This window comes from Cebidichthys violaceus, unplaced genomic scaffold (assembly GCF_023349555.1).
Source record: "Cebidichthys violaceus isolate CVI_PGR_0920_01 unplaced genomic scaffold, fCebVio1.0.p SCAF_8, whole genome shotgun sequence".
In the NCBI taxonomy this organism is placed as follows: domain Eukaryota; kingdom Metazoa; phylum Chordata; class Actinopteri; order Perciformes; family Stichaeidae; genus Cebidichthys; species Cebidichthys violaceus.
The window spans coordinates 8,970,530-8,981,846 of NW_027176964.1; the positions used below are offsets into that span (position 1 = coordinate 8,970,530).

Here is an 11,317-nt window from a genome sequence, read left to right on the forward strand (position 1 = left end):
GGGCTCGAGGAGACTCCTTAAGGAGGCAAAACAAACGGATAACGTGCAATTAGAAATTCATGGCTCTGCTTTGGGTCAACGAGCAGATGCAGACGCCATGTCAGTGCAGCTCAAAAGAGCTGACATTTATTAAAGGAGCTCTTATTGATCAGCCTTTTTTTTAATGGTTTTGTTTTCCAGTGTTGCAGTCTCATTTATCATGCTATGTTTAGCCTGGACCTTTAGCCCACCGTATCATACACCACCAATCATGTGCCCTTATTCCTGTAATCTTTTTAGGCCTGTTTCCTCTTATCAGGGCACAGATTTCTAGCAGCTTCGATTCAAAAGAAAGATGAAGAGGAGAAGCAAAGAGAAGGAAAGCAAGAGAGGAAGATGGAGGAACAGATAACAGATCAGGAGAGCACTGAGCAGCTCTGCCTCTCCCCTCCCTCTCTCCTCCTCTGCTTCCGTCTCTTCCCACTCTTTCCTCTCCTGCTCCCACATCCCCCCCATCCCTCCCTCCTCTCTCTGCTGCCTCCCCTCCCCTACCCCTCACTGCTCTCTCCACCCTCCCTCCCTCACTCTCCTGCACGGAGCTGCAGTATATGAGAGGGTCTCCCGGGTCTAGCTTCACTGCAGTGTAGAGAAGGGCAGGGCGGCTGTTTCAGTACGATGCGCTGAAGGATGGTGCACCAGGAGAAACGCGTTTACCAGGTGTGTGGATTTTGATGTTTGTATGCGTTAGTGATTCTGAGGGTGTAGGATAATATTCACAGGTACACATGATGGGTATCCATCATGGGCGAGCTGCTGTAGATGAGTCAGACATAATGGGTGAGCGTGATAGTGAGGTGACGTGGGTGTGCTCATGTGTGATCTTCACCTGGGTTTCTCTGGGTTTTTACATGTCCTCAGTCAAATTTGAAATCATTCAGCGCTCATTTGATGGCTACATGTGTAATAATGTAACATGCTTTGTTCCGTTCCACAAATTAAATCATTCTACATCATTTACAGCAACCATGAGGTGCTTTTCCTCGACCACGTTCCCTCTTCTGGGAGGGTAAAATAGGTTGTGTGTGTGTGTGTGTGTGTGTGTGTGTGTGTAGACAGTCTGCTGTTAAGGAGGACATGTGAACCGGCTGTCTGAAGTAGACGAGCAGGAGGCAGAGCGTTGGTTGGGAGAGGGAAGGCATTCAACTGTGATGTATGCTCTTATACATCACAGTCTCATGATGCGTCACAAGAAAAGAGAGAGAGGGTGTTGGGCTGGTTTTTAGGTTGTTACGAGAGAGAGAATATTGACATATAGGTGTTATACAATGGCAGTGTGTAACAGGCACACACACACACACACTCACACAGTATGCATTATTGGGACATATGGGCACTTGGCACAATCCTACGATATAAAAACACTTTCCTTATGGTGCCAAAATAGAAAATAATGTCATGCTGCAACATTTTGTTCAGTATTTAAAGACAAAAACTGAGAGACTTCAAGACTTGGATTTGGATTGGTGTACCAGAAACTCACGCAGCTCAAATGATCTAAAAATATTCTTAGTTGACAAAAATGAAATGAGGGGCAGCTACACTGGAAGCTGAGATACATTGAAAGTAATAAAATGATTCAGGGTAAGATGTACAAAGAAGGAAAAGGGGGAGGAGGAGGAAAGGGGACAAAATGAAAATGAGGACAGTGAAACTTGTAGATGCTGAGAAGTAAAACAATATTTCTGGTCAAAAAGAACCAAGCAGGAGGAGAGGAGAGAAAATGACTGTGAGGAGAGATTAACTACATACAGAGCAGAATTATGCCGTGTTTATTCATTCATTTTAGCAGAGTTTCCATTTTATATGATCTGCATGTCTCTGAACTGTGGGAGAAAATCAGACCATCTGAATCTGCCAGATGTGCCTTTTTAATTGCAAATGCAGTCCAGTATTTATCGTAATGCTAGGATATTCAGTTTTTTGTGTATGGTGGGATGAAACAGTTTTGTACCGATGATTCAGACCTGATATTTTTAGGGTTAGCTGATTATTTAGAGACAGAAACGAGTGTTATGTAAGGAGGGATGTCTGTAGCTGTTATCTAAGCTCACGAAAGAGTAGAAGAGAAGGAACTGATTATAATATATGTGTTAGCTAAGCTTCATTAGTACATATTTATACAATTATAATGTCACATGTGAGCCCACAGCTAGGTTATCCTAATGTGTGAGAGGTAGGAAATTGGATTACATGATTTTGCTCCCTTCTTTCCATCTACCGCTGCCTACGTAATCCCTATTTGTCCTTCCTCCTCCTCCTCTCAACCAGAAAGTGCATTATCATTTGGTAAAATACATGTATTTATAGCCTCAATTTAAATAGCATTCTACACACTCAGCTTAATATCTCTTCTCGCAAGTGTGTCCCACTCCGATGGAACTAAAGCATTAGCAGCACTATTAATAATATTCTTTATATTCATGTATTTTCCTCTTTTTTTCTGGCAGGCCCAGAGGAATGAGAGAGAGTCCATCAGGCAGAAACTTGCCTTTGGCAGTTTCTATGACGACGAGCCAGTCATCTACACCAGCTGCAGCAAGAATGGCCTGTCCTCCCGGTGGGCTTAGATCGAGTGTGTGTGTGTGTGTGTGTGTGTGTGTGTGTGTGTGTGTGTGTGTGTGTGTGTGTGTGTGTGTGTGAGAGTCTATTAGTGTTTGATCAATGAAGGCTTTTGAAGGCTGGCACCAATATGTTTGTGCCTTAGCTTCTCACGGCTGACACTTGAGGTCTTTAGATGTTCTTCCAGAAGTTATTCTTGGATGGATAGCTGGGAAACAGTGAGATACGCCCAACATTGAATTAATTATTGATACACAAACATTATTAATGTGTTTCTATAACTGAATACAAAAGTTAATATCAGGTTTTGTAGACTTAATGTGTTGCCTATATAAGGAACTTTCTCATATAGACATTATGACAAGGCATTTAATTATATACCTGCACATCATGTTGGCAAACCAAACAATATCAGTCTGACCCTCGTTTGTGTGCATGTATGTAGCACACACACTGTCTTTAGAAACTTCACTGTTCCATGAATATTACTCCACATTTGATGAATTTGATTGTGCTCCTTTATGGGTTGAGGAAATTCTTAATCTCTAAAAATATTTTGATTATCGAGGAAACAAAAGCATAATCACAAAGCAGACCTATGCTATTTTTCATAGTTCTTGGAAAGTTAACATGGTTTTGAGAGGACAGCTTTGTAGCATCTGCAACAGCTTGAAATCTGTCTACATGGCAGATACGATCGGTTATTTAACAGCCATGGGAGGAAGCTATTCAGTTATTCAGCTTTATCTATTCACTAAGAACTATGAGCCCCAAAACATACAAATCAGAAAGATAAAACATATGGGATTGGCTTGTTGGTTCATAGATGTGTAAATTACAATAAATGACAGCAGATCTTTTGCTGAAGTCCGTTTAGAAACAATGAGTCATGTAGTAGACGGTGCATCTTTGTGCAATAACAGAAGGTTGAGTAAATACTGTAAGTTGATTTATCCCGTTTGTCTGTGTTTATGTTATTCTTAGGAACAAACAGAGGAAGAGAACAAGTGATTAACATAACAGACAGATGTGCCGAAAACTGAGAGGTTTCCCTGAAAGCCACAGTGCTGTTTACAGTCATTCTAAAGAAACTGACATTGGACGTAACAATTTACAGCAGCAGAACAATGAAACTGGAGTGTGGAAAGAGTAGGCGCTGCTGAGGTGGCACAGTGGTCAACCTCTGTTGCGTGATAAGTTGCTGAGACAGAAACTTGGTGATGCCGTCAGACATATTTTAATGAAATTCTCACGGTTAAGTGTTTAATTCCAAAATTAGATATCTCCCATTATATATAAATAAATATATATATATATATATATATATATATATATATATATATCATTTCATATGTATATATATCATGTGAAAAATTGTTCTGTTGACATTTAATGCTTTCTGTAGCAGTTAGTGGGAGAAATCTTATTATAGATTTTTTATTATTATCATTTTTAGTTTTAGTAGTATTTATGATACATGATAATTCAGAAAATTTGTGTGCATTAGTCTTCCATTAATTTACTGTTTATATATTTATTTTTGTTTGCTAATTGCCTGTACGGCATTGTGACATGGAATAACAATAAAGTTTAACTCATAGATTTATCTAAAAATATTTGTCTTAAAGACAATTCCAATTCCAATATTTATCTATTTATTTATTCTCGAGGACAATGTATATTGATCAACATCACTGAAATTGTGCAGTGTTTGACAAAAGGCTAATTTGTAACTGTTGTCCCTCGGCCTGATGTTAAATGTTCCATTAAAACAACAAGCAGACAGGGCAAGCATGCAGTGACTAGGTATGAGGGCATATTAGTTCGAAATTATAGGTTTATGACAGATGAAAACAAACTAGACGAAATTATCTTCCCACGAAATTGGTATTTCACATTTGAAATTGAGGTTTTGGGGACATGCACACACACGCAGTAGAAAGAGTTGCATTACATCAGACACAAGCTGGTACAACAAAAGCCACTACACAACACCACTCTGCTTTCTTTTCATGGCAGCGTTGACCTCCAGTAACTAGATTTCTTTCACTAGAGGGGGCGTTTACATCAAATGACGGGGCCGCACCCCTATGCTACTGGCTGCTGTTTGAGGAAGTGAAGTTCTGTCTGTGGCCCAAATGCTCCTGAAAGAAGAAGTGATGCCTGATATAAGTGCGCCGCTGTGATAGGTGGAATTGGAGTCATGTGATCTCTAGTGAAGGTGAGGGTGCACATTCTGGAGTTTAGTTTGGAGTGGAAATTCCAGAACCATCTGTCTGTGAAGTTGTATAAGTTATTGTTCTCATCCCAGGGTAAGGGGTCGGTTACTTTGGGTTGTTAGGTTCTTTCAGTCAGAGTATCATAATCTGGAACTGAGTGATTTGAGCTCCTGGAAAGGCTGAGGTCGAGGTGCAACTGCTGCGGAGAGCCTGATGTTATGTTTGTGGCTTCATTCGCTTCATGAAAGCATTCCATTGCTTTTGGTCCAACTTGATGACGTCACAGAATGAGACATTACTGACGTCACTGCACTTTGTGGCCAAAAGTGCGTGGACACCGAGACACAGCCCACGTGCACCTGTTTGACATACCATTTCAAAATCATTAGCATTGATATGCTGCTATAACATCCTCCAGTCTTCTGGGAAGGCTTTCCACAGGGTTTTGGAACAACGCTTCAGGGATTGCTACATTAGCATCAGTGATGTCAGGTTGGGCACTAACATTGGGCGAAAAGGCACAGGATTGCAGTCGAGGCTCCAGTTGATCCGAAAGCTATAAAGATGTTGGATGGGGTTGACTGTGAGCTTTTCCTCATGAAACACTGAAAATCATGTCTTTATAGACCTCATTTATGTTGAAACAGGACAGGATCTTCCCCAAACTGTTAGGCAACAAAGTTGGAAGCACACTATTGTTTCATAACGTTTAATTATATGCTGTAGCATTAAGATTCCCCCGTAATTAGAACGAAGGGGCCTCGCCCAAACCATGAAAGACACCCTCAGACCAAAAGTATATGGACAGGGATGTCTTTATTAGCAATAATCATTTTGACATTATTCCACATCAATTCATCTTTTTTGCTGAATTGTATTTGTTATTGATCACCCCTCCCTGTCATTATTCCCATGACCACTTGTTGAGCATCTCAAAAAACGATGGCCTTTTCTTAAAATAATATGTAGTGTGTTAAAAAGGAATTGAATCTGGCACATGATGTACAGATGAGTATAGAGAGCTGCCACACCCTTTGATGATTAAATTAATTAAATGTGTTTTTTGTTATTCATTTTAGGAATTCTGCAAATGCTTGAAACTCGTGTCCAAATATCTCCTGGCCTTTACCCTTTTCCCTCTTCATAATTGTATCAGCACAATTTTGTAAAAATGTATTTTAGGATCACCTTGTTAAGAAGAAAACTACAAACCTAATGTTGTGATTTCTGTCATTCAAATTGGGTTTGCTTGTAAACAAAATCAGAACAATCAATCAGAAATTTCCCTCTCTCTATAAGACATTTTCAGTGTCTCTTACTAAAAATCGACATTACCTCTCCCACGTTCTTCACTCTTTGTGTTTTCCTCTCAGGCTGCAGAGTGGGGTGAACCTGCAGGTGTGTTTTGTCAATGACAGCAGCAGCGACAAAGACAGCGATGCTGAGGACAGCAGGACAGAGACCAGTCTGGACACACCGCTGTCACCTGTGGTATGCACTGCTTCGATAGTCTCTGTGGTTTTGTGCACATGCTGCATGTGTGTTTCTCCCTCGTTTTCACTGGGATAAAATAAAATTCAGGGGAAATGCATTTCATTTCCTTCTTCTCCTCTAGAGTCCATGTTACTTTGGACTAACGACTTGTGAGAATGTTTGGCTGTCACCTCACAATATCAATTACACTTCTTTGTCACCAGAGCAAGCAGAGCTCATCGCTATCGGACCGGGACACAGCGGAGGAGGACTCAGACCCACTAGATGACTGCGGGGGGTTCTGGCGGGTGCAGCGAAGGCTGCAGGAGGAGGCCCGGGTAGCTCTGGCTCTGGCTCGACCCATGGCCCGTATGCAGGTGGAGGTGGAGAGGCAAATCCAACTGCACAGACGTTCACCCGTGGCTGACTTGGTTAGTCATTGACAGAAAGAGAAAAAGAAAGTTCTTTGTCTTCCTGTTCTTTGAAAAATACTTTTTAGGAGATGATCCAGGACAATACAATATCCTTACCATATGTGAAGGGGGAAAAAAAGAGTGAAAATAGAATGACTTACTATAACATGCTGTTACAGTAAACACAATTAAAATCACATTAGGGACTTGCATTCTCTAAATAGAAGGTCAGTCAGTTTGTATAACAGGATGTGTGTGTGTGTGTGTGTGTGACCAGGAGGAAACCCCTGATACTATCAACAAAATATTTTGACGTTTGCAAACCCAGATAGATCCAGTTGACTTTGACTAATATCCAATAAAACCGTTTCAGTCTTTATTCAAATTCTGGTCCGTTTTGCACATTTTGACTTTCAGTAATTTCCTGTCCATGTGTGCTTACATATGCAGCTTCCCCATCTGCCCCACATCAGCGAGGGCCTGATGAAGAGGAATCTGAGGCGAGGGGACATGAGGGACATGAGTCTAGGACAGCTGCAAGTCATCACAAATGACTTACACTCACAGATTCAGAGTGAGTGGATCAAACACACAGATACATATACACACACATGTATAACACAAACATCACTAAAAGAAAATTCTTTACGATATCAGAATTTATGAACAAGTTAATCGCGTCTTCCAACTGACACAGGTCTAAATGAAGAGCTGGTGCAGTTGCTGCTGATGAGGGACGAGCTGCATGTGGAGCAGGACGCCATGCTGGTGGACATAGAGGACCTCACCAGGTGAATCATCCTTTTCTCTCACCTCTCTCTGTTCTGTGTCTTTCTATCTGAAAATATCTGTCAAATTCTCCACCGCTCTAACGTACTACCTGTCTCTATTGCGACAGGCACGCTCACAGCCATCAGCGGCACCAGGCAGAGAAAGCTATCTCTAAATAAACGACTCCATCTGCACGCCATCTTACCTCTTGCTCCGTGGACTGTCACCAGTGTTACTAATGAAACTCCATCTGTGCTGACTGTTTTCCGGAGAAATGAAAATACCATAATACCCAGTGTTGACACACAGACATACCACATAAATGTAATGCGTCACAGAATGTTGTCGAAGGTCAGAGGACGTCTAAAAGAAGCTGAGTGATCACTGATTTCAGTGTGGACACTGTTGAGTTTTTTGCAGGCTTTTCACTTTCACTCAGCATGATTACTCATGCCATATTTTATAGAACTAGGGGAATCCTCTCAATGTAACTGCATCCCCTAACCCTGATTTACCTCTTCATGATTTTGCACGGTACACTCATGTTAATTCTGGGATAGAGAGAGCGCCTGCACGCCTTGTTTCTCCGACGTCTAGGGGCCACACCTGACTGCACTTTGTCATTTGTTTGTCTCTATATTAAATATCAAGAGATTGATCAGTTCATCTGTAGACATGCTCTCTTCACCTATTTATCATTACGTTTACTAGGGGCACTGTGTCACTGCTGTTGATCACTGAAATTCACTATTACACACCTACTACTCTCTGAGCTGTTGCAATAGAAAAAGATGAACACTGAGCAGATCTGCAGCTTATAGCTTCACAGTGGTGTTCAAGTGCTGTAGCAGCTTCACAGAGGTCTTGTAATTTCGATTGCTGCTACAGTTTCCAACTGCTTTAAAGATTATAGAGCTGTACTGAACATTTTGAACTTCATTTCGACAAATTTGTATTTGTCAAATGCCTTTATGTACTCGGTAAAATACAAGAAATGACATGATATGGTTTAAAAATATTTCACTGGTTAATAGATAGGGATAGAAAAAAAGCAAAAGTGGAGGCATGACAGCCCCTAAATAAAAAAAATATGAAAAGTAATTTTTGTTATGCCCAATTTGCTAATGCTTGAAAAGGGTAAACAAGAAAAAACATATATGAATAAATCACAGTCTAAACATATATAATTTATCTGTTCAGAGGATTTATGGACATACTGTATGTAAATGTTAAAATATACTTTATTAAAAGGATGAAGAACATGCCTTGTTGTCTGTAAGTGTTTTCACTCTCAGCTTTTTAAGAATGTTATTTAACACAAAGTCAAACTTTCTTTTCTAATATGCTTCAGTGATAAATGTAATGTATAATGATTGTAAAATCAAAACTCCAGTAATAAATGTTTCAAGTGTGTGACCTTTGTTTATATTTGGATGGTTTTCATGAGAATTAATTTGCATTACAAAACTAATTGATTCGTCAAGTGGTGCTTGGGAAAGCATATCGAATCTGCTCTCATTCACATAGTCAACCTCAGAGTTGCAAAAGTGCAGTGGAGTTTCTCTGCTCATTCACACTTGTGTTGACACTTATGTAACTGAGTTTTTTATGGAGGATTACCACAAGCAAAAGGGGAACAACTCTTGACTGCGGGGACAAAAATAGTCCCATCAGTTACACTCATTAGTTGATTAAAATGAACTACTGTTGGATTATTACTATTATTATTATTAAAAAATAACTGAAACAATTTTTTAATTAATTAGCCTTTTACCCATACTTTAACTCACTTGAACTACTGTACAAGAAGCAATACACAATTTCCACCTCAGATGGCTGCCTAACATTTTTTAATTGTTTGGAAAATTAAACTTTGATGTCAAATAACAAGAAATACATCTATTTTTTTCACAAAAAAATTAATAAAACACACTTTATACATACACGGAAAACATGACATGACATTCTGGTTAGCTTATTAAACAAACAATGTTTTAAATTATTTATTTTTTTCATATATAAAGAATTTATGATTTAAAAAAATAACCCTTATCTAATAAAAGGCATTTTTAACTTCTATCAGATCGTACTAGATGTTGAAGTCAGTTAATATGTTTTTTCAGTCTGGTACTTGAATATTATTAAGAGTGTTTTGTTTGTGATTATTGATACACTGAACATGACAGATATTGGACAGATGTTAGGCATGAGTGTGCAGGATTACTGTTTATAATAGCATACACCATAATGCTTTCACTCTTGAAATGTCAACAGTAAACAGTTGAGTAACCAGAGTGAAGCTCAATTACTCATCACTGTTTGTGTTAATTCCAGTTTCACTAAAGCATTTGGTGCTATGGGGGAAAATTACACAACCTTGGCTGTATACTTCCAATTTACAGTTAGGTGTGAACACACTGCTGTATGTTGAGGAAAACCCCTGCATCAGCTTGGGTATAAAACACTTAAGGATGTCTGAGTTGAATCAGTTACACTGAAGAATCAGAAGACTTATCCAAGATGCCACTCGTCAAGCTCTGTGAGTATTATGTAAACCTGACTGAACAGTGTTTCTTTTTGCAACAAAGTAGTTGAAACTGTAGTTTTACTATATTTTAACTCTGTTTGTTTTTTTTGTCAGACTTCAGTCCTGTACTGCTGCTCCTCGTGCTCACCTGTCCTCAGGTCAGCCAGTCTGTGCCAGTGATGAGTAAAGGACCGCTGACTGAATCCTGTGTTTTATACGCACAGATGCTTCTCCAGAACATCACTGACACACTCACACAGGTATGCCAACAAAACTAAAATTACTTATACAATGTGATCCTTGATGTGTATTTTATTTATGATTCAAAACATAATCTTCTCATGTGCTAGAATGAACTGTTCAGTGGAATCGACTGCACCAAGCAGAGTGTGGAGTTGAACCTAGAGACCAACACGCCATCTGTGTGTGCACCAAAGGTAGAATGAAAATAACATTTTAATGATTTTATTTTATGTATGTATTTCAAATTTCAGACATGGCAAAATTCTCCAAATGAAAATAATAGATTATTGTTAAAAACAAAATAACTACTATAAAAAACGTATTCATGTCCATATATATTTTGTAGCTGCACCCCTGCATTACTTCTTTGTTTGTCCCACAGGAATCAACATGCTCAGGAACAGTCAAGTCAGAATTTAATCAGGTAGGTTGATCTGACTCAGAACACATATTTTCTTACCGTTTTATTTTTCTACTTTTATATATCTTTTAAAAAGCCCATGAATTATTTTGTCAGACTTTTAAATGTAGACATTAAATTTGGAAGAAATAACTGTTTGTATGTACACTCAATGTTCACTTTATTAGGTACACCTTGATCAGCTAATGCAATCTGATAAATATTTTTGCCATTTAGTACCTTTATAATACCTATAATGTTCAATTTCTAATGGCCATAGAGGTGTTAATCAGAGGTGTATGTTTTAGCCTCTATATGTCATAGTTAGAGATAGTGTTGTACAGGACTGAATAAGATTAAAATGAGGTGTTTAGAATGTTCAGTATGCAAATAGTACCAACAATAGAAACACCTGGCAAAGTAATGTAGTCCAGTACAACACAATGACCTCAATAATAAACATCTCATTGGATTTACACATTTCTGACAGTATCAACAAAAACTGAACATTATGAGCTTCAAAACAATGGATGTCACAACAGGGATTAGATTGTACAGTGAGTGTATATACACTCTCTATATATGTATATGTATATGTTGTCTTGACAATTGTCTTTGCTGTTTTTCATCCAGGAGTCATGTCTGACAAACATTGGGGAGGATCTGCATCACT

At 39.0% G+C, this 11,317-nt stretch overlaps 1 protein-coding gene across 1 annotated transcript; it reads left to right on the forward strand.

Annotated features, from left to right (window-relative positions):
- The first annotated feature begins 553 nt into the window (after positions 1–553).
- On the forward strand, positions 554–8,888 carry LOC137866073 (schwannomin-interacting protein 1-like). The gene is made up of 7 exons (XM_068701732.1): positions 554–696; positions 2,487–2,596; positions 6,191–6,308; positions 6,515–6,721; positions 7,154–7,277; positions 7,401–7,494; positions 7,602–8,888. Exons 1-7 carry the CDS (start codon positions 667–669, stop codon positions 7,651–7,653), a joined length of 735 nt encoding a protein of 244 aa, XP_068557833.1. The 5' UTR covers positions 554–666; the 3' UTR covers positions 7,654–8,888.
- Positions 8,889–11,317: the final 2,429 nt, after the last annotated feature.